At 43.4% G+C, this 24859-nt stretch overlaps 1 protein-coding gene across 3 annotated transcripts in view; it reads right to left on the bottom strand.

Annotated features, from left to right (window-relative positions):
* FTCD (formimidoyltransferase cyclodeaminase) overlaps window positions 1-24859 on the bottom strand; it is a 296425-nt gene that overhangs the window by 169834 nt on the left and 101732 nt on the right. For all 3 annotated transcript variants that reach the window (XM_029606737.1, XM_029606736.1, XM_029606738.1), the window contains one exon: window positions 14939-15068. In XM_029606737.1, the coding sequence (XP_029462597.1) occupies window positions 14939-15068 (130 nt within the window). The remainder of the gene's footprint in view (window positions 1-14938; window positions 15069-24859) is intronic.

Raw genomic sequence — 24859 nt, 5'->3', positions numbered from 1 at the left:
CTGGATTTACTAAGCAACATTTTTTATCACAGGAGATAGCCCCACAATATTTTGTCCCTCCCTGGCAAAATATTGTGACAGTATTGCAGTGTTCTTTTGTCTCATGGAAAAAGTCCAGGAGACAAAAGAATGCATCTGGAGCCTACTAAAAGCAGAGATGTCTAGCTATAACAGGTGTTCTCCGAGGACAGCAGGATGTTAATTCTCACACATGGGTGACATCATCAGATGGAGGCCCAATGATGAAAACTTATGTCAAAGTTTCTAAAACTTTGACTACACACACTGAGCATGCCTAGCATGCTCTATACCACACATCCACGTGGGGTTCCTCTCTAGTCTTGTAACATAGAATTATAATAAAAAAATAGGAGAATCCCAACTCCACGGAGTGGCAAACAGGTTTCGTGAGAAATAACATCCTGCTGTCCTTGCCTTTTACAGGTAAGCAACTCTGCTTTCTCTAAGGACAAGCAGTTCTCAAGCTCATCTATCCGGGGACCCACTGATTTGGTCCGTGCCTTCAGTTCTTCAATAGAGGCCTTCATGGCGCCCATATCCTGGGCCATAACAGTGCGCAATTCCCGGATTTCATGCAAAATTTGTGTGATCATGTTGAGATCTGCACCGGTGGAAATGCTCTCCCCTTCATGCACCCCGGTGTTGCTCCCGGGAGTTGTTTCCGCTGCCTCATGGTAAAAAATCTGTTATAGGCCACTCCAAGGTACTACACATGCATCAAATAGACATCTTACTTACATCGGCCGAAAATTTGGACTTTCAGAGGGAGTTTCAGCGAGTAATTGCTTCTCAAGTAGAATGTCTGCACTATGATCATAAGCTTCAAGTCCTGAAAAAACTAAAACCTCTCCTTCACTTTCAAGACTATCGGTCAGTACTACAAGCCATTCTGTTTTCAAAGATCGACTACTGTAACGCGCTCCTCCTTGGCCTTCCAGCCGCATCCACGAAACCACTACAGATGCTTCAAAATGCCGCAGCAAGGATTCTCACTAATTCTCGGCACAAGGACCACATCACACCAATCCTAAAAAACCTACACTGGCTACCGATCAACCACAGAATAATGTTTAAGACCTTATCCACCATCCACAAAAACATCTATCACCGATCTACTCTACAACTCAAAATACCACTAGAACTTCACGTTTCCACAAGACTGATCAGATCAGCTTACAAAGGAATGCTCCAAGCCCCCCCTAACAAAGCCTCTAGTCACACTTCCATCCAGAAACGAACCTTGTCCACGGCCGGACCGTATCATTGGAACCTTCTTCCCCCGGAACTCCGGCTAGAACAATGCCCGTATTCATTCAGAAAGAAACTAAAAACGTGGCTGTTCACTCAAGCCTTCCCTTGATGGACACCCTTCTAACAGCACAGCCCTGCACTTCATTTTCACAGATCCGCCCCCTCCTTCTCCCACCTTCGAGCCTGCAGTTTTATAGACCTAAAGATTAAGCTATTGTCAAAGCTTGCCACATCCTATCCCTATGTTAAACTCTGTTATGTTTAAACTTTGTTATGCTTCTCTTTGATATGTTAATCGTATGCTTTTGATCTCAACTCTCCCACTCTGTAGACCTCTTGTTCATTGTAACTTTATCTTCTTAGCTAATTGGTTACCCCTTGTTTCAATGTAAACCGGTACGATAAGACACTAGTCTTGAGCATCGGTATATCAAAAGACTTTTAAAATAAATAAATAAATAAATATGACCAGCTTTCAAGAGGCAAAATATTGCAATGTCAGAGGTATTTCGAAGGATCAGGTTAGCGAAGCCTTACTGGAATGTGTCCACCACCATCAACGTGCAACAGCGCCCCCCCCCCCAGCATACACTATTTGTGACGTTGAACAATCAAACCTACCCCTCAATACAAAAGGATATTTTAACTGTGAGAAAACATATTAATAATCAATGCATGTGAGCAAACAGAACATATGCCACATGTATATTGTCCACATGATAAAGATGGCACAATAATTTGAGGAACAAGAGCTGATGTTAGATGGTCAGATAATGAATGATTTTTCATAAAAGCAAATATTAGGGGCTCATTAAAAATTGCATCATCTCTCAATAATGTGCAATGTTTTCGAACCATATTTTTAATTGCTGCCAAATAACCCAAATACAGAATAGTACAAACAAAATGTGATGGAGATTCACGTTGACCTTTGGTTAACAAATATTCACTATTGGCATATAAGGCACACTTATAAACCCTTCTAATAAGTCGGTGTTTATATCCTTGTGTCTTAAATCTCTCGGTCATCGCTACTGAGTACTGACTAGATTTTAAATTCTTGTACCAAAGAGCATAATCGCCGCAAATATAAACATTTTCCAACTGGGACATTATCTTTCAAACTACTAGGATGAAAACTTGAATGATATAATAGTGTATTTCATTTAGTATTTTTTCAAAAACTAGATGTAATTAACTGATTCCCCTGCTTCGATATAATTTACCTATACCTGATGGTATTGAAAATCAAAATGCAAGTGAGGATCCACCGTATTGATCCATAAGATTAAATGTTATAATTCCTGTAATGTATCTTTCCAAATAAAAAACACATTATCAATAAACTGACACCAAATTGCAATTTATTGCCAGTACAAATGTGTTTTTATTTGGAAGGGTACATTACAGGTATTCAGCCAATTTTGGAATTTGAATGATATAACTTTGGGACAAACAGGACTTGCTGGGATTATGGGCCTCATTTTCTAAAGTATCGCAGGCCTGCGATACTTTAGGTAATGAGGGTGGGGGCCGAAATGGGGGGGCGCTCCTGCGCTAGCCGGCAGTGATCACGCCGCCATGGTGCGATCGCTGCTGGTTTCATAGAAACATAGAAATGACGGCAGAAGAAGACCAAACGGCCCATCCAGTCTGCCCAGAAAGCTTTGCACATTTTTTTCTCATACTTATCTGTTACTCTTGGCTCTTAGTAACCTTTTGGTTCTATTTACCTTCCACCCCCTCCATTAATGCAGAGAGCAGTGTTGGAACTGCATCTATGTGAAATATTTAGCTTAATTAGTTAGGGGTAGTAGCCGCCGCAATAAGCAAGCTACACCCATGTTTATTTGTTTCCCCAGACTTTTTGGTTGTTGTCTGTATATAGATCCTCTTTTCTTCATTCCCCCTGCCGTTGAAGCAGAGAGTTATGCTGGACATGCATTGAAAGTGAAGCATCAGACTTTCTCCCCTGCCGTTGAAGCAGAGAGCCATGCTGGTTATGTGTGAAGCATCAGTCTTTCTCCCCTGCCGTTAAAGCAGAGAGCTATGCTGGATATGCGTAAAGCATCAGTCTTTCTCCCCTGCCGTTAAAGCAGAGAGCTATGCTGGATATGCGTAAAGTATCAGTCTTTCTCCCACCCAATAGCGCCACCATAGAAGGTGTAGCTATTAGGCGCGAAGTAGGACGCGAAAAGGCCCCGGTGATGCCCCGACTCCTCCTCTTCCGGGGTCAACTCCGCCCCCATCTTGGTATCGCACTCGATAAGGGACTTTTCGCGTGCGAAACTTCCCTTATCGCGTGTGATCCGTCTGGTAAATGACCCCCTATATTCAGCTGAAGATACATCATAACCTTAGAACAAATATAATTCTTAATTGGATCACATTCAATTGAAGTATTTGATCATTATATTTTGATTACCCCCTGATTCAGAAAGGCGTTAAAAACATTTATTTAGATTTGCTTTTAATGATTAATTTTATTTTATTTTATCTTCTGTTTGTATTATTGTTATCATGAAATTATGAATGTTCATTGTAATCTGCCCTGAATGAAAGAAGGGCAGACTAGAAATAATTTTAAAATAAATAAATAAAATGAAGCTGTTCAGTACAGTGAAATATGGGCCTGGAGTAGGGGAATGTATGAGTGGTTAGGGGAATATATGAGTGGTTATAGGGGAATGAGTGATGATACATAAAGTTAGGTGGGTGTGTTGCATGGTTGTTAACAATATGATTGTAGGAGTGTGGGAAGTAGCATATTTATACACTATAAATAATGACAATTTGTTTAGTGTTTTAATAGCAATATTGCTGAGTTCATTGACTTTTGTATGAATTATTCTTGTTCTATGATATTTGTTAATCTTTCAATTAAGATCCTCACCAAATGAGTATCAAATATTTCACACATACACTTTCACCTGGTGCTTTATTTTTATAGGCGATTTTCCATATATCCGCTCAAAAGATTTTTTTCAGCAATAATCTTTGCATATTTATATTTTAACAATTATATAGGAAAACGGGTGGTAGTTTCATATATTATAGGCAACCATCCAGGTGCCAATGTTTTCTTATGTAATCATTAACAACCTCCCGCCTCCAATTTTTATTCAAATTTATAGCATTAAAATATATTGAGCTGGATTGTGAAAAATCCCATTTTTTTGTTATATATTTAATTTTTATTTTTATTTTTTATATAAAATCTTCTTTTTGTGACTAGCATGTTTCTATATATTTGTCTTTTCAGCCGTCAATGGAAAAGTCACGTTTACTTAGCTTTAATGAATATCTTTTGTACTCATTAATTAAAGCTAAGTAAACGTGACTTTTCCATTGACGGCTGAAAAGACAAATATATAGAAAAGTGCTAGTCACAAAAAGAAGATTTTATATAAAAAATAAAAATAAAAATTAAATATATAACAAAAAAATGGGATTTTTCACAATCCAGCTCAATATATTTTAATGCTATAAAACTGAATAAAAATTGGAGGCGGGAGGTTGTTAATGATTGCATAAGAAAACATTGGCACCTGGATGGTTGCCTATAATATATGAAACTACCACCCGTTTTCCTATATAATTGTTAAAATATAAATATGCATAGATTATTGCTGAAAAAAATCTTTTGAGTGGATATATGGAAAATTGCCTATAAAAATAAAGCACCAGGTGAAAGTGTATGTGTGAACTATGATATTTGTTGGCATAACTATCAAGTTTAGTGTTGTAACAGCATTAATGCTGAGTGACATGCTTTTCACAACTGTTCTGTCTCCGTGTTGTAGTAACCATATAACATAAAGACGGTTTGTTATATATTTTAGTTATATGTAATTTTTGTACATGTAATATTTATGGTTTAAATTCATAGTTGTGATAAATATCATCCAATATTGGATAAATTAGCATATAAATATCTTACACTTTATTAATTAAATAGTATTGTTTAAAATACATTTATTTGTGGGTCTTTCCTTAGTTTTAAATGTGTGTGATATATTGGACCCAGGTTCTTGTAGCCTCCGCTGTTGTTTTTTTATCTTTCAGTTACAATGTCATGTGCTATTTGTATTTGATATCTTGTCCTTTCAGAATATGACTACTAAAGATGTTTTATTGCTTTCAATGTTGTGACTACAAATGTTGTTTAATAAAGTGGTCACATATTTTGAAACTTGATTTTGTTATTGTGTCTTCTCTTGTGTGCTTTTAGTCTTAAGGTTTAACTAGGTTAGAGCTCCGGGACTCACATGACCTTGCATGCTAGACTGCCCTTGGCCATTCCAACTAGGCACATTTTTCACATGCAAGACCATGTGGCCTAGGCCTGAAAAAGGAAAGTAAATAGTATTCTCCCAAGGAAGAGCAGCAAGAACAGAACACAAACTCCTTACTGTGGCGCTTCGAAAGTGGCTGGTTTTGTTTTCTTCAGAGGGCATACTCTTTGCTAATTATTGGGTACATGGGCATGTATGTGAAATGGACACTATCTAGCTAGTATTCATATGCTGCCAAGTGGAATAGATGTGGAAATGCTTGGCTAGAGGTGATGCAGCTATGTATTTACTCTGTTTTTAACCAATAGTTTATATAGCTGTGCTCATGTAATAGGGCAAATATACCAAACCATTGGCCTCTTCCAGTGTGAAGATATATCACCTCTGATTACCTTCTCTCTGGGTTATCACATAACTCTGATAAGAGCACCTAATGCTGTTATCACATAACTCTTTAGTCAAAAGCCTACTTGAAAAGTAAAATAACCACTTGGTTTGGTTAATTTATAATGAGCATTAATTTTCTGCTGTAGGTGCCAGGCCCAGAAAGTAGACCGTGTACATGTAACTCTTGTCTGGTCTTAGACTGAGTAACACAAATGACCTCACAAGAGATAACATTGGGGCCCTTACATTTGTCTTCACTCCACCTACAAGTCAGGCATTTCAATAACTTTTTTAGGTATCAGAGAAAAAAAAGATGTAATGTACTTGCAGCCCCAACAGCTTCCCTTCTCTTAGGGTCCAAGCCCGCCTACCTCCGCTTCAGGAATCACCGCGTTCCGCCTGCTCCAGGCCCCGGGGGCTTCTCTCTCTCCACGTGGCGGCCGCCATTACGTGCCTGCTTCTCGTCAGCCGCACGCACGCGAGGACGTCCCTCTTGAGCGCCCAGCTCCCGGAAGCCTGGCCCCGCCCGCGCTGCTGACGTCACGCCCAAGTCCCGATATAACCGGCGCTCAAACTCTCTCTCATCACCTTGCAACGAGGTTCACAACTCCATAGTTGTTCTTAGTTGCGTTCCTGGTGATCTTCACGTTGTCTGCTTCCGACTCCGGTTTGCCTCTGATTCCGCTTCTGCCTGCTGCCTGCTGCCTGCTTCTGACTCCGGTTTGCCTCTGACTCCGCTTCTGCCTGCTGCCTGCCTCTGACTCCGGTTTGTCTCTGACTCCGCTTCAGCCTGCTGCCTGCCTCCGACTCCGGTTTGCCTCCGACTCCGCTTCAGCCTTCAGCCAGCCCCTGACTCCGGCCTGCTTCAGACACCGCTTCAGCCTACAGCCTGCTTCAGGCTCCGGTTTGCTACAGACTCAGCTTCAGCCTACAGCCTGCTTCAGACTCCGGTTTGCTACAGACTCCGCTTCAGCCTACAGCCTGCTTCAGACTCTGGTTTGCTACAGACTCCGCTTCCGCCTACAGCCTGCTTCAGACTCCGGTTTGCTACAGACTCCGCTGCTGCCCGCTGCCCTGCCTTCAGCCGGCCCTCGGCCCTGTGCAGCCGGTCCCCTGCCTTCTGGGTACCTTGGACTTCCTTTCCTTTCTCCTCACTCTGGTCCCGGTCTACGCCTCTCTCAGCCTCTGGACTTTCTGTCTCACTTCCAAGTCCCAAGGACCCGGGACCCTACGGGCTCCTCCTGGGGGGTCCCTGGTTCCTGGGTGAACTCATCCGGCTTGTGGCTCCGCCTCCCGTCCTACTCTGCCTCCCTGAGTAGGTCGGCCCAAGGGTCCACTATCTCTCCAGCAGTGTCCAACTGCAACACCTAGAACACAGTGTCCTCCAGGAAAGTCAGTGTGACAACAGAGAAGTCAAGGAGCTGTGGAATATAGAGAGTGCACACTGCCTAGGAGCAGAAAGTGATGATGCCTGCCATTGGTTGTGACTAGGCAAACATCCTCATATTCCCTACCACCCCTGCACTGCCTTTGGTTGTTGATATGTAGATTGTTAGTTGCAAAGTCTCATCAGTGTGTTGTTACTATCTCTTATTGGCGTACAAGATTTAAAAGGTAGTGGAAGCAAGTATTTCAATAATGTACGTTAATTTTTGAGCGATGTTGGAGTCACAGTAACCATGTGTATGTTTATTGAATAAGGGTATTAACTCCAGGCAGTAGCCGTCATTCTGGCGAGCCACCCACTCTATTGACGGCCTCTTGATTTTATGGATCCACAGTGTTTATCCCATGCCCCTTTGAAGTCCTTCACAGTTCTGGTCTTCACCACTTCCTTCGGAAGGGCATTCCAGGCATCCACCACCCTCTCTGTGAAGAAATACTTCCTGACATTGGTTCTGAATCTTCCTCCCTGGAGCTTCAAATCGTGACCCCTGGTTCTGCTGATTTTTTTCCTAGAGAAAAGGTTTGTCGTTGTCTTTGGATCATTAAAACCTTACAAGTATCTGAAAGTCTGTATCATATCACCTCTGCTCCTCCTTTCCTCCAGGGTGTACATATTTAGATTCTTCAATCTCTCCTCATAAGTCATTTGATGAAGACCTTCCACCTTTTTGGTCGCCCTTCTCTGGACCGCCTCCATCTTGTCTCTGTCTCTTTGGAGATACGGTCTCCAGAACTGAACACAATACTCCAGGTGAGGTCTCACCAAGGACCTGTACAAGGGGATAATCACTTCCCTTTTCTTACTCGATAATATTCCTCTCTCTATGCAGCCCAGCATTCTTCTGGCTTTAGCTATCGCCTTGTCACATTGTTTCGCCGACTTCAGATCATTAGACACCATCACCCCAAGGTCTCTCTCCTGCTCCGTGCACATCAGCTTTTCTCCCCCCATCGAATACAGTTCATTCGGATTTCCACTCCCCATATGCATGACTCTGCACTTCTTGGCATTGAATGTCAGCTGCCATATCTTCGACCACCATATTAGGCCCAATTAATGCCTGATATAGTGCAGAGGATAGACAAGCAGCTCACACAGACTCCATAGCATAATAATGAAAGCAGAGGGCCCCAAAAATTCTCTGAAGTGGATAGTTTAGGGTCTGAATTCAGCACACAGGCCACACCCTTTACTGCTTGTATCAACTGTGGAAGGAGAAGTCATTTGGCCTGAGACTGTCGGTATGATCGAAGCGATGGACGTCAATATGGTGACACAGCCGGCATTAGGGACTAAAGTCCATATGGACAAAGAAAAGACTCCAAAGCAAGGTCAATCCTCAAGTTGAAAGAAAAAAGGGATTTCGTAGGTACTGGTACAACAAAGTATTAAGGGTATAGATAATTTCTCTTTCTGTGCCCTTTGTGCAGGGAGCAAACAAAGGAAGAACCCTTCCCATATGGAAAAGAAGAAAATGAAGAGCGCTTGGGAGAAATGGGTAAAGTGAAATGGGAACCATCCCTGCAAGTATGCACATACAGTAAGGCAGAGGACCACATGGATGAAGAGTGCCTATGGCTTGAAGATATAGAGTTGGAGTGTAAGCTTTGGTCTAGGCTGAGGTACCCCCGCATCAGGACCATAGCCTACACCCGAGCATGACACCAAACCTTGACCTAGGCTTAAGGAAGGGGCCTTACCTAAGCATAGACCACAACCATTTTGGGCTGTGGTTTACACCCAAGCGAGATGCTGGGGGTCTCGGCCTACGTACAGGCCTAATGCTGGGGCCTCAACTGAGACCCAAGCAAAGACCCAGGACTCCCTGAAAAATTTTGCCAGAGTCAGGAAATTTCCCAACCCCCTTTTATCTAACCCATCAGGGATCCAACACCACAGTCAGGCCAGGTCCCGATATCTGGGCCTTGGCCTAGACCAAGGCCCAGGCTCAGGCTCAATGTTGGGGTACGGTCCAGATGCTGGGTCCTGATGCCTGGCCCTTAGTCCAAGTTCAGGCTCGTTGCCAGGGCCCAGTATGGAGGCCACATCCCAATGCTTGAGCATCAGCCTAGGCCAGAGCCTGGGCCCAGGCCTGACATTGGGGCCTGTTCTGGAGACCTGGTCGTGATGCCTGGCTCTTGGCCTAGGCCAGAGCCTGGATGCTGGGGCCTGTCCTGGAGACAAAGTTTTGATGCCTGGGTCTTGGCCTAGGCCTAGGCCTGATACTACTGCCCAGACGCTGGATCCCAATGATTGGGTCTCAGCCTGAATTTTAAGCTGATTAAAGAGCAGCTTTGGAGATGCAGATGCAATGTCTCAAGGCTTCTGGCAACTGCTGGAAGCCAGTATGGGCCAAGGCACCTGCAGCGTTTCAAGACCTGTCCTCCACAAGTGACAGTACTCACCCATCAGTGCCATTGATACAGCATTTCAAGTCCCACCTCTCCCTGCCCCCAGGCAGCCAAGGTGCTTGCTGCTCAGTGCTACCAATGCAGCATTTGAAGCAGGCCATGCCCACTAGAAGCACCTCCCGGCAGGCTCCCTGGCCCTGCACAAAAGCAGAAGTGCAGTACTGCAGAGCATAGAAGCCTCAGTAAGCCTGCTACTGAAGGAGAGAGGAGAAGCCTGGAGCCACCACTAGTAAGGATGAATGCTGTTGCAATGAGGGGGGGAGAACAGTAAGATTCTCAGGGGTATGGGGAGAGAGAGGGACATGATAGACAGTGGATAGGAGTAGAGACAGGGATGCTGCTGAATGGGTGAGCAGAACCTGCTCACTATTGTTTTATTGTCTTGGTTTGTGTCCACCAAAATAAACTCTGACATTTACCCAGAAAAATAATGAATCACATTTTCCCACTGATTTCCTCCTGTTTTTTGTTCTTGTCCTTGTCATAATAAGCCATGATAAATTCCCAGGAAAAATGTATAAAATAAAAAACGAAAATGAAGGTCCCTCACTATTCTGTAATATCATTACCAAAAGAGTACAGGTACTAACAGATGGCAAAAACCTGTACAAAAGTCAACTTGAGTTCCTATCCAAGCATTAAACCACTGATCACATCTTTGCCTTACAGATACTGATTAGCATGTGGGTAAATAACACCAGTTCAGGAAAAATATTTACAAATTTTATTGACTTTAAAATAGCATTTGACTCAAACTCTACTGCAAATTAGAATCAAGGAAAACATCTGATATAAATAAGTCAATATAGTCATCTATCAATTGTAAGATAGCTTCAGGCAGGAACAAGGAATGACATAGGAATGCAGATTCAGTCCTACCCTTTAACATCTATAATCAGAGATGGTCAGTTTTTTCCAGCTTGTTAACAACTCATACTGTAAAATTTTCAAGTCTTACAAACACAGAATAGCAGAAAAACAAAGCTGGAAGAGACCTCAAGATGTAATCCAGTCGGTATTTTTATCAGCTATTTTTGGGTGGGAGGTCTAGGTGAACTGCGGAGAGTTCAGGATGAAGTACTAGCAGGTTCTTGGTGAACTGGAGATGGACCAGGTAAACCTGCGGCAGTATCAACAAATTGCTGATTTCAAGTATGCGCGCATATTTTAAAATATTCCTACTTTCACATATAAATTAGGGTTTTACATGTTCAAGTTATATTTTTTTGCACAGAAAATAATCATACATATATTTAAAAAATAGAAAAAATACGTGCTTTCAATGCATTGCAAAATATTTGTTCATACTGAAACATACGTGGGTATGTTTTATTTATTTAAAAATTTAAAAAATGTGTACTCTGCTAATCCACAAATCTCAACAGAGTACATCATTACACTCATAGTTAGGAGACAAAAATAAAACATATATATATATATAATCTAATAGGGGTTGCACCCTAAACATTTTTTGATGCATTTTTGTTTTCGGATTGAGGGTGGGCCATTTTGGGTCCAGCCCCAGATCTTTCTTTTTTTTTTTAGTGTAAAATTTCATATTTAAAAAAAAAACAAAAAACAAAACTAAAAGAAGCCCCCAGCCCTTCCCATTAATTTAAATATAAAGCCCCCTCACCAGCAGGGCCCCCACGACCCTCCTGACTCCCCCAGGACTCACCCAAAATTTGTGGTGATCTGGCAGGGGGCCTGGGAGCGACCTCCCACTTCCGGGCCGTGGCTGCCATTAGTCAAAATAGTGCTAGCCAGGGCCACCCTTATCCTTTACCATGTGACAGGGGCTACCGCAAATATTGCCAATGCAGAAAACATATAGGGGCAGATTTTCAAAGGGTTACGCGTGTAACACCCGAAAAGCTGCCCCTGCGCGCGCCGAGTGCTGGGTTGCGCGAACAATCTACACCCGCGCACAAGTTTAAAGATCTGCCCCATACTTTCTTTTACCTATTTTATAAGCATATGTGCGTATATTTTAGGCCTGTAAAAATAAAATATTCACTAAAAGCAAAAAGTGCATAGCTTGGCTCAAATAATCATCATACTAATAATTAGGGCCTAGCAATGAGAAAAATTCTGTCACACCATCAAGCCTTTCACTCTAATTATGAAAAAGGTGTCAGCAAGCCAGTAAACACGTATGGCACTCAAAAGCCACCGCCAGTCTTCTCTATCATGCACCCTCTTCTTCCAACACTTATATATGTATACATTGCAAATAAAAGTGTCTCTATTCAATTAGTTCATGTTCACCAAAAAATACCTGACACCAGCTGATGTTTTGTCTGCATAACTGCTTCAGGGGCAAACAAATAAACTACTTATCTTAATCTTGGTGTTCAACATTGGATGCCAGCATCTCAGCACAAAGCAGGTTACGCTTTTAATGTTATGTTTTTATTGAAATGCGTAAGTAACCTATATGGCTTAGAATATATAAAATGCAAGGATTAATGTCTAGGGCTATTCCAGTCATTATGGGACAAAGGAGATATAAATATAAATATGTTAATATTTAAAGGGAAGCAAGATCAGGGCACAAAATATTGGAACCTATAAGAACTAACGTACAGACTAGTGTGCAAATAGCATATATGAATGTTAGATCAGTAAGAGCCAAGTAAAATTTTATAGTAGACCTAAAATGGGCATGTGGGGCCCTTGGGGCATTGCTCCCCTCCATTCCTTTACAAATACATTGTACACCAATAACTGGATTAAACAAAGCTGCAGTTTATTAACACACAAAACAAAGCCCGAGCCAAACAATAAACTACAGCTGTGCAACCACAATCCAAACCCCCCCCCTCCTCCAACCCAGAACAATCTATCACCACGACCCAGCAGCACACTGCTTGACCACCCGCATCTTTCCTGTTGTTCAAGGGGTCATCAGCAGCCAGGCCAGTCCTCTCTAGCACCCCCCAACGAGAGAGAAAGCCCGGACAGGCCATAACTGCCCTGTCCATACCAGCTACACTAGGCCCACCTTCCTATCCATTCCAGTTTACAACTTATATGTGAATTTAAAAAACCCTATGTGCACCAAAGCCGGAAGATACATGTGAGTCTCGGGCTGACATGCACTGCACAGATTTTAAGAAGCGCCTGAGTACGCGCGTATCTCCCGGTACGTGCACAAATAAAAAAAATGCAAAAAAGGGTGGGGCCTGGGCATGGTCTGGGAGGGACACGGGCATTCCGGAAAGGTCACTTGCAATGTTCGTGTAAGTATTTATGCACACAAGTGTGCACTGGGGTCCCCTACCACGTAACTTTACTTCTGCTATGGATGGCGTGTAAGTTTTAAAATAAAATAATCAGGGCTAGTCAGTGGGGTTTGAAGTGTTGGGGCTAATAGGCTAAAAGATAAGAAGATTAATTATGGGGGCAGGAAGTCGAGAGCCATTACCTGGGCAAACTGGGAATGGACTGGAGAAACTGGTAATTGCTTCGGCGCACATATCTAAAAAAAATCCCCCCACTTATGCAGTAGAACCAGCATTTGCCCACACAGGTGCATGCCCCTACAACATTGCGTGCACATGTATGCGTGTACAGCTGTTTTTATATCATATAAGCATATACGGCATGTTATAAAATGGCCGCATCCAATCCCCACGAGCCGCAATACCTGCGTACATGTATGCCCACACGGCTGTTTAAAAGTTACCATCTTACAGTTTAAACATTATAAATATCCCAGGTTCGGGTTTATGCCCAAACTGCGACAATACACACAATACCTGGAAAAATCCCTAATACAATTGTCATCAGTGGGAAGGAAGCAGCTGCAGGACACCCCACGAGAAAGGAAAGAGGTTTGCCACCACTGCAACAGTTCTCTTTCACCCTAAAGCAATTCTTCAGATGAGTACTACAATTGAGGCTTCTATATGTACAGAAATTTTTTTTATGACATTTTGAAATGTGAACTGTTCCATTAGTTTTAATGTGTTTGGAGCTAATCAGTCATCTAAGACTTTAAGAAAGGGTATTTTTCCGATGATGGCAATTGCAGCCATTGTTGAATGTTGGTAACTAGGTAGTCGAACGTCAGCTGCCTCAGGTTTTTTCTCCCTTTCCAAAACATTTGTTACTAGGATTACTGCTTCTTTTTCATTATTTTCTATTTTCTGTGTGCTGTGCTGTGGCTCATTGACGAAATACATATATACATAAGGGTAACATGCATGGAGTGGCAGTTACTACTTTTAAGAGAAGGCATGGGGGAAACCTACACAGAGCGGCAGTTAAGACCCTTAACAACTTGCTGGGAAGACTGGAAGGACCATTTGATTCTTTATCTGCATTCACTATGGGGTTTATATTCAGCTACTGTGCAGTTTAGCTAATTAGCTAAATAAAACTATCCAGCTAACTTAGCCTGTTTGTGCAGTGTTGCAGCACGGCTCTGAATATACTCATCTATCCTAAAGTTAGCTGGATAATCCTATCCAGCTAACTTTAGAACAGGTCTACTGGACGCCCAGACTTAACTAGATAAGTTATCAGACTGCTCCTCCCAATTACGGCCCCAGAATGCCCCTAACTTTTTCAGCCAATTTGTAGCTGAATAAGTGCTCATATAATAATTTATGAGCTATCCAGCTAAGTGCCTCTGAATATGGACCCGTATGTTATTATCAGTGGCAGTGGAGGCCTGGCAGAAGGCATCAAGAGCATGAGGTGGAGGGGAAAGCCTGGGCACCATCAGCAGAGGTGTTACGGAGGGAGACATCATCAACAGTCATGGTGGCAAGGGGAGAGGGCTGAATGTTGAAGTCTCCAGACCCAGGGCAGCCAAAAACCTTGCATCAGCCCTATTTATGGCTTTTAAAAGTCACAGCAGAGGGAAGAGTTCAGTGACAATGTCCCCTTATGTGATTCATGTTCTGCAGCCACCTAGCAGATACACAGAAGGGGACTTTTCCTAAATATAAGAAGCAAGGTTTGAGACCCTGACAATTAGTGCTAATGCTCACAGTTTTCAAGCTTGTACTAATTCACTTCCTTTGTTTGTATTCATAGCCTTGATACATTGACGTCTACATGCAGAGATTACCATTGCTGTAGTAAAATACATTGACATTTCTATATTATGGGATTACCATAGCAGCCACTGTAGCAGCCACTGATCCTCCACCTGGAGTAGCTGATCTGGCGCCAACATTCTGCACAAACTCAGAAAGAGGCTGGGCCACCAAGCTGCTGTCGCTCATCTTTTTCTGAACTATGTACCTGTAACAGAAGACAAAGATAGGGTGTGGTTCTGCATATTCATAATTCATATTCATATTCATAATGAGAACCCCCAGCCTCCTTCCATTGACAATTGCACAAAGGAGTACAAAATTTGACCCTTGTCATGGAATTGACTGGTCTCCATCAAATTGCCATGAGATACCAGGTAACAGGTTGAAAAGAAAACAGAAGTAGTGATACATATGCTGCATCTTTTCCTTCCTCACCCTGCTTAGAGCTAGGAGGAAGACAGAAGTAGCACGGAATCTCAGGCCACAATCTATTCCAAGGTTTCTGGGGCTAGACTGGCATGCTTTGAACTGCAGAAAACACTGCACTGCTGCATAGTCCAAATCATGACAATCCAGCCTCTAGCTGGGCCCAATTTCCCAACTTTCTCTCTCCCCAGATTCTTCTACCTCCACTCCCAAGCTCCCAGAAGTGCTGTGCACAGACCTTTTCTAACAGCAGGTCCTTCACAAATGTGAGACAATTGGACTGTAGGGTGAGTTTCCCTTTCACACGGGGATCACAGACTATGGCGAGCATGATTGTGTGGTCGTTTGTTAAAGGACTTAATCTCTCTTGCACCTGCTTCTTCAAAAAGTCCAGACAATGCAGCACCTCTGCTATCATTCCCTCTTCCTGTTTAAAGCCCTCCAAATTTTCCTCCAGAAAATTAACTATAGGGATGATATCAGCCAAGGTGGCACTTATGGAACTCAGCTCCTCTGTGGCATCCTTGAAGGGTTGCAGGATTTTTACCAGCTGACTCATGACTACCCAATCATGATGCCCAAGGGGACTCTGCACACCTTTCTCCATTTCCTTTCTATAGGATTGCTGTTATTTATTGTTGTTTTAATGTTATTTATTAATTTATTAATTTCAATTGGTTTTTTTTCTCCAAATTCATTTTCCTGTTCTATGTAAGACTCACTTGTTAAGTCATTCCAATGTTATATGTAAACCGAAGTGATTAGTAACATTGTTACTAGAACTTCAGTATATAAAAATGCTAAATAAATAAAATAAATAAATACATTTCCAGAGAAAGGTCTTGAAGGGGTGTCTGCTGCTCCACTAACCTATGCAGCATCGTATAGGTGGAATTCCACTGTGTGCCAATGTCTTGAATGAGATGCTTGTGAGGCATCTCCAAATCAGTCTGCTTTTGATGGAGAACCTTCCCTGCCTTCACACTTCTGTGGAAGAACCCTGCTATGTTCCTGCACTTCTGCCTTTACCATTTTTACACCATTGTCTGTAACAAAGAACACTGCCTGAAGATTCCTGGCTCTCTGGTGTAGCTGCCACCTCTCCAGCATGTCTCTGATGCATGATAGAATACTGGCCAAGGTATGGGCCTCATCTGTCAGGTCGGTATGCAGTAAAACCCACCTGCACCCTGATACTTGATCACTAATAGAGCTGCTGCCTGCCCCTGCCTCAGCCAGGTCCCACCAGTGTGCCTTCAGGGAGAGGTAAGAGTGTGAAGCATTCATGGTGGGCCAGATATCGCAGGTGAAATGCACACTCCCCTCTGCCTTAGCTAGCAGCACTTGGATGCGACTGCGACACTGGTTGTACAGGCTGGGGATGACCTTTCTGCTAAATGTGGCTCTGGAGGGGAATTTGTAATTTGGAGCTAAGACCTGCAGCAAATTCTTGAAACCCACATTTTCCACTACCTGCAAGGGCTGGTCATCAAGGGCAATCATTTCCCCAATGCTCCTGGTTACAACTTTTGAGGCTGCCTGCCTCCTTCCCCGGGATAGTGCTACCAAACATCACCCCATTTCCTCCATGGTGGGTTGTTGCTTCTGACGCATGGCAGGGGGCTGCTGGCCTGCCACCTGACTGCTAGAAGGGGCTGAGCGCGTGGGATGACTCTGCTCCTTTTCAACCACTTTACGCTGCCTGGAAAAGGGGTCCCCTGATTGGTTCTGCCACCATCCCCAGATGTCAGTACTGTTGGATGTTGCTTCTGCATATGATGTCTCATTCCAGAATTAGTTAGATGGTCCATTTGCTTGCCTGTGCAATATCCTTGGCACAGTAATTACACTGAGCAAAGCGCGGGTCCTCCCTCACTTTAAAGTGGCTCCAGATCACAGATTTCTTTCATGATCCCTTCTCTATAGCCTTCAGGGTGGATGCTGGCACTGGAGTTGAAGTAGTGGGTGCACCCTGAGAAGCAATGCCAGGGGTATCAGTCACACACTCTGCCTGTACTGACTGCTCTTCCTCATCATCACCAGTTTCCTCTCTCCTCCATCACTAAAGTGAAAGCTAAGATGGAACTACCTAATCCTCCAAAACCTTCTTCAGCTATTATGTCTTCTATTTCTGATGAAGGGAATCCCATACAAGATGATTCTTCATCAGAATCAGAAGCAAACAGTGACTGTGCTACATCGTCAGCGCTAACTAGCGTATGCTGTTGCACTGCTGCTTTTGGGTCTCACTCTTTTGCTTTCTCCACTACCCCAACTGCCTTGGATGGCTCAGCCTTCCCTTCCCTCACCTCTAAAACAGGGGCAGAAACAGGTGGTGGCAGGGCATCATCTTTAAATTTAAGTTTTTTCTCGCTGGAACTGCCTGCCCCTTCAGAGATTTTGGATTGGAACAGGTCCCTTTTTAATTTTAAAGGGGACTGCCTCTTAAAGTGCCTCATCTCCCAGTGCCAATCACTCGACCTGTACCTTTCCCTGACATCATGTATTTTAATGTCACTGCCTACTGGGAATTTGGATTAAAAGAACACCACTGTACCAATATATGTGAGTGCAGAAAACTACACAGACACACAGTGCAGTATCTTGCTGTACACTACAACTGAGACTGCTCTATGTGCACAAGAACAGTACTGAAACTCCAGATAAAACACTGGAAGCCTCAGTCTGACTATTCCTGCTGTGAGTCTGCAAGCCCAATTCCTTCAGTATTCACTGTGATGCTGCATGTAGTTGAACAATACCCATGCCAGACAGCCACTGCAACTCTCACACTATCTCCCACCCACACCACCCAAACCCTGTCTGCAACCTACCCCAGGGGGATAAGATCAGCAGCAAAGTGCCACTGCTGGCAGCTTGTCTCAATGGGTGGACAGACAAACAGTCTGAGTGCAGTAAAAAAAAAAAAAGGTCAGTAAAAAAAGCCTGACTGCCTGGCACAGCAGCACAAAAATCTTTTTCAGCAATAGAAATAGCTCTGATTTTCAGCAATTGAATAGATAATTGAGTCACTCTGAGAGAGCTCAATCAGCAAACAAATATCTCAGATAGAACCCAAGAAGAAAGTGCACTGTGGTACACTTGCTGAAGGTAGAAAAACAGGATGAGCATCACAGTGCAACGATTGGCTGAATTAAAAAAATGCTTCACTCTGATATGTTGGCATTCTGGTCTCCTTGACAACCTGTCCAACCCACTCTATGACAGGGCTGTGAGATCACTTATGACTCACAGGAAAGGGCTGGTTGCTATGGATATTCCCACATGACCTTCTCCTATTGCAAAAGGCTGCTAAGAAAGCTCTGTGAACCAAACGAATGAAACTAATATGATATGTTTCATTCGTGGGGGTTCATCATTCATTTCACGGTGCCATAAATGAAATGAATAGGGACCTTCTCATTGCAAACGAATGCACATCGCTAATGCAGGTCACAGTAACAGTTACAGTGCACATAACTTTGTATTCCTATTTCTATGTACAGACTGAGGACTTGAAGAAGGCACCCCGAGAGCTGTGGAGGAAGAGTCTGGGGTGGCTGGACCAGCTGCATGCCAGGCAGGATGGGGCAGGAGGTATGTTAATGAATCATGAGTTTTGAACATGATCATAGGGCCAACAGTGAGGAGTAGTGGCAACAGCTCTGAAGAGGTATTTTGCTCAGAGGAGCAGGCAGAAAGAATGAGCAGATACACTGTAGCATCAGAATGAGGTTGAGGGAGGCAAGAAGGAGATATAGAGAAGAAGGAAGTGAAAAGCAGGAGGCAGATGCTGGGAGAGGGGATTTAGGGGAGTGGATGCTGGAGATGGGGGAAATAAGAGATGGGGAAAGGATCCTGGGACTAGAGAGTAAGAAGCAGGGGTGGGGATGCTGGGGAAGGGGGTTAAGGGGGTAGAGGGCAGAAGGAAACCTTCCCTACACTTGTAGAGAAAGCTTGTGCATACCCTTGCTCCTGCTTATTCATGCCAAGGACTGGGTATGGGGGACAACATTGACAATTTTTGCCCAGGGCACCATTTGCCATAGAGCCAGTCTTGTTCATGATATGGCCATCTGTGAGATTTTCACATGGCTTGTCTATGATCTGTTTCCATTAACAACCACACTTTTGGCCAACTACTCAGCCACACCCAGTCTCTGCTTTGAGCAAATTCTCATGCTTTCTTCGACCTTGCAATTTCTTGGGGTCAAAGGGCAGCACTGTCATGAAGCGTTACTTTGAAGGGACCCTCAGGCCTAGCTGAAAACCTTTCAGGGTGTTTTAATCTACTTCTAAAGTATATGCCCTTATAGTAGATACAACCATAAACTATGTGCTGCATCATGGCCCTTGATGCCTTGCTATGTAGACCTCAACCCAACACTAACTACCCTGACACAGGGCCAGATTTTATAACATGCGCGCGGGCGTAGATTTGTTCGCGCAACCCGGCGCGAACAAATATACGCCTGATTTTATAACATGCGCGCGCAGCCTTGCGCATGTTATAAAATCCAGGGTCGGCGCGTGCAGGGGGGTGCACAATTGTGCAACCTGCGCACGCCGAGCCGAGCAGCCTGCCTTCGTTCCCTCCAAGGCCGTTCCGAAATCGGAGCAGCCTCGGAGGGATCTTTCCTTCCGCCCCCCCCCCCCCCCGCACTTTCCCTCCCTTCTCCTATCTAACCCACCCCCCAGCCCTAACTAAACCCACCCTGACCTTTATTGAAGAAGTTACGCCTGCCGGCTCTCCATCCCCCGGCCCGGTGGTTGTTCCGGAGGCCTCGGCCCCATCCCCGGAATGCCCATTTTTTCAAGCCCCGGGGCTTACGCGCTCCACTGAGCCTATGCAAGATAGGCTCGACATGCCACAGGGGGAGGCAGGGGTAGGTTTTCGGGGGTTGCGTGCATATCTTACGCGTGCAACCCTTTGAAAATCTACCCCACATAGTCTATCTCTAAGTCCATATCATAAGCAAGGCACCATCTAGTACAAAGCTGCTAAACAGAAGCTTCCAAATTTGAAATTACCATTATAGGGCCTTGCCACCTATATAACACGGGTGTCCCACAGCTTGGAGCACAGCTCTTTGGCTACACCTTTCTCAGAAAAAGATAGCCACTAACGGTCTATATAATAGCGCACATCAAACCCTGAGGACATGAAATGATATGACACCTCCTCATGATCGTCTGAGGATGACAATAAAGAAGCAGAACACGGTGGGGCAAGGACTTGGCCCCTCCTCAAGCCAATGCAGTTGCCACTACTCCTCCCACTACCACCAATGGAAAACCTAGCGGTGACAATCTAGCCCCTCCTTTTCCCCAGGAAGGTCCCAGGCTGCTGAAGAGAACATCCCTCTTCCATCCCAGTAGGACTTCCTCTCCTTTCTTCCCAAAATCAAGAAATGCAGGGACTCAGGCTGGCCAGCCTTTGTTAGAAGAGGGAGGCCCAGACTCTGCTCTACCCCTCCCATCATATGTTACCCTGCCAGTGGCTTCTAAGCCTGGCTCAGTGTCAGTGTGCTTTTGGTGAGGGCATGTAGATGTTGGTGGAAGAGATGAGAGGGGACTGAGCTGAGCTTAGCAGCATGCTCACTGTGTTGGGGCAACTCATGGAGATTCAAAAATGTCTCAAGGCAGCTCTTGATCTCATTGGTATGAGGCCACCAATCCAGCATCAAACTCCTAAGCCTTCAGGCCCTGGCCTTCCTAGTTCCCAGGGCTTTTTTTTTGTATGTAGTTTGCTCCCTAGATAGTCTCACCCCATCCCAGTTTTTGAAGTGTAAATTGTAAATAGTTAATAGTTCAAAATATTTATTTATTTAATAAAATGTATAGACCGTTTTCCTGATTTAAATTAAATCACTCAAAGCAGTGTACATTAGTAACATTTTAAAACATTTTATAAAAGTTGTATATGTTTATATTGTATTTACTTTGTGTGTGTCCATTATTTCTTATATAGTATGGTTTATTTTCTAGAAAAGTAAAGTCTCTTTAAGGACATCCTATAGCCAAAACTCTGACTCACATATAGCCCTGCATTGTTGATTGTCTTGCAGGTTTGTCCTCTTATTTACTGTTACATCAGAATTTTTTAATGGCTCATTTGTGTTAATCCTGCATCCCTAAAACAGCTATCATTAAGGGAGACCATAAATCAGAGGTATACATCTACATGTACCACTCCCTCTCCCCCCCCCTTCCCCATGAAAGGGCACCAGATGTGAGTGCTGCCAAACCAGGGGGTTTATTATATAAACTTCCATTTATGTTATGTATCCCCTTAACTATATTCACAGCATAGGGTGATAAGGAGCACAAATGAGGTGGTCCTTTCTGAACTGATATTCTTTATAACAGAGAAGAGGTGTCATATAGATGTTCTGATAGGAACTGCATACATCTGAAGATGGCTGTTGCTATAAGGTATACTAAGTAACTTCCATGTCCTATGGGCTTCAGATGTCACTGAACAGAAATGCTATCCTTCATATACTACCAAGATTGAAGGCCTTCCAACCTTAATCCAGGGGTCTGATAAATAACAAACCTACCCCTTTCCATACTCATACAGATTAGCCTGGCTGATAGAGACCAGCCTCATTCCAGAAAGCTCCTTGGTTGCATCTGCCAACCCCTGCATGAAGTTTACCACTTGTATATCCCTCCCAGAACTACCTTGAAGTGCAGATCTGCCAGGAAAAAGATTGCATTGCCCTGGGCGCTAATATACATCAAGGATCATTTACTATTTGAGAACTCTCACACAAAAGCTTCCAGTAGTGAGTTATCAGGGACTTCTTGGTGTTTCTAAGACCTCACCCACTTCCACCCTTAATCCTAATAAATACCCTCACATTAAACTCACTGTACTGCAGCCAGTTATCATAAATTGTCTGCCACCTAAAGTTGTATCACACCTGTTAATTTCATTGACTGTTTCACAGCACAAGGGGTTAGAACATAAGAATTGTCATATTCGGTCAGACTGCAGGGTCCATCAAGCCCAATATCCTGTTTCAAACAATGGCCAATCCAGGACATAAGAATCTGGCAAGATCCCAAAGAATAAATAGATCCCATACTACCAATGTGCAGTGATAAGTAGTGGCTATTCCCCAAGTCTATGTGGTTAATTAAAGTTTATGGACTTCTCTCCTCCAGGAACTTGTCCAAATCTTTTTTAAACCCAGCTATGCTAACTGCTTAAACACATTCTCTGGCAATTAATTCCAGAGCTTAATTGTGCATTGAGTGAAAAAGAATTGTCTATGATTTGTTTTGAATGTGCTATGTACCAACTTCATAGAGTGTCCCCTAGTCTTTGTCTTTTTTAAAAAAGAAAATACCCAATTTACATTTACCCATTCTATTCCACTCATAATTTTATAGACCTCTATCATATACCCTCTCAGCCATCTCTTCTCCAAACTGAACAGCCCTAACCTCTTTAGCCTTTCCTCATAGGGGAACTGTTCATCCTTTTTATCATTTTGGTTGCCCTTCTCTATGCCTCCCTTCTCTGTACATTTTCCAATGCAATTATATCTTTTTTGAGATGCGACAACCAGAACTGCACACAGTACTCCAGGTACAGTCTCACCATGGAGCAAATCATAGGCAATATGACATTCTCCATTTTATTCTACATTCTTTTCCTAACAATTCCTAGTATTCTGTTTGATTTTTAAATCATCACCACACACTGAGCTGAGAATTTCAAAGTATTGTCTATTATGATGCCCAGATCCTTTTCCTGGGTGGTAACTCCTATAAGGAACTTAACATCATCAAGCTACAGTGTTGTTGTGGGAACGCTGAAGGCGGTCTCATTGCTGGAGATTGTGTACCCTTCAGCCACGACACAACCGCAGAGGAGCTCCGGAAAGCGCCGAGGCAAGCGAGGAGTGTCCAAGCACAGGCTGGAAAGCAAAATTGCTTACCTTGTAATAGGTGTTATCCCAGGACAGCAGGATGTAGTCCTCACAAATGGGTGACGTCATTGAAGGAGCCCTACTGCGGAAAACTTTCTGTCAAAGTTTCTAGAAACATTTGACTGGCACTCTGAGCCCACTGAGCATGCCCAGAATGCCGTGATATTCTCAGTCGCAGGGGTCTCCCTTCAGTCTCATATGTAGCAATAAGCTTTAGCAAAAATAAAATAATAAAACATATCAGACCCAACTCCGCGGGATGGCGGGTAGGTTTTGTGAGGACTACATCCTGCTGTCCTGGGATAACACCTATTACAAGGTAAGCAATTTTGCTTTATCCTAGGACAAGCAGGATGCTAATCCTCACATATGGGTGATTAGCAAGCTATAGGCTGAGTCATTTTGTAGTGAAGCAACATTGTAGTATTGTTGGTAAAAATGAGGCAGTCAAAAATCACAGCAGGTTGGATGTAGAAGAAGTTGGGATTATACTGAAAACAAGTTCTTTAAGACAGATTGTCCGTAGGCTGAATCTGGTCATCCTTCTTTGTCCAAACGGTAATGAGCGGCAAAGGTGTGAAGAGAACTCCATGTTGCCACTTTGCATATGTCGAGGATTGGCGCTGAACGATAGTGTGCTACTGAGGTTGACATTGCCCTTACTGAATGCACCTCTACTCGCCCTTGGAGAGGAAGGCCTTCTTTTTCATAACAGAATTCTGTACAATCTGCTAGCCAGTTGGAGAAAGTGTGTTTGCCCACTGGATTACCCGGTTTGTTTGGATCAAAAGATACAAAGAGTTGAGTGGATTTCCTATGGACTGCAGTGTGGTCTAAGTAATATGCTAGCGCACGTTTACAGTCCAAGGTATGTAAGGCCCGTTCCCCTTGGTGAGAATGAGACCTTGGAAAGAATGTGGGCAAAACTATGGATTGGTTCAAGTGATATTCTGTAACTACTTTGGGGAGGAATTTTGGATGTGTACGGAGAACCACTCTGTCATGTAGGAATTTTGTATAGGGTGAGAACGTGACAAGTGCTTGTAACTCACTAACCCTTCTAGCCGATGTAATGGCTATGAGGAAGATAGTCTTCCATGTGAGAAATTTAAAATTTATAAAGTCAAAATAGGTAACCATGAATCGAACCCCATTAATCTAACACATGGCGTACCACAAGGATCTTCCCTCTCCCTTACTCTTTTTAACATTTACCTGCTGCCCTTATGCCAACTTCTTGCCGACCTAGGACTCACGCATTACCATCTATGCTGATGATGTACAGATTCTCATCCCTGTCACAGATTCAGTGTCCAATGCGCTCAATACCTGGAACAATTGCCTGTCTTCTATCAACTCCCTCCTAACTAACCTCAAGTTGGCCTTAAATACATCAAAAACAGAGCTGTTTTTTTTTTATCTCCCCAGCTCGCCTTAACCTGCAACCCTCAGAACATCCCTCCACTTTCTCCCAACATGTTAGAGATTTAGACTTTACTCTTGATAACCATCTCAGTCTCCAAAAACATATTAATAACACAACCAAAGACTGTTTTTACAAATTGCATGTACTGAAGAAACTAAGACCTTTACTATTGACTTCTGAACAGTACTCCAAGCTACCCTT

Source organism: Rhinatrema bivittatum, chromosome 6 (genome assembly GCF_901001135.1).
Source record: "Rhinatrema bivittatum chromosome 6, aRhiBiv1.1, whole genome shotgun sequence".
Lineage (NCBI taxonomy): Eukaryota > Metazoa > Chordata > Amphibia > Gymnophiona > Rhinatrematidae > Rhinatrema > Rhinatrema bivittatum.
This window is presented reverse-complemented; position numbering and strand designations above follow the sequence as displayed.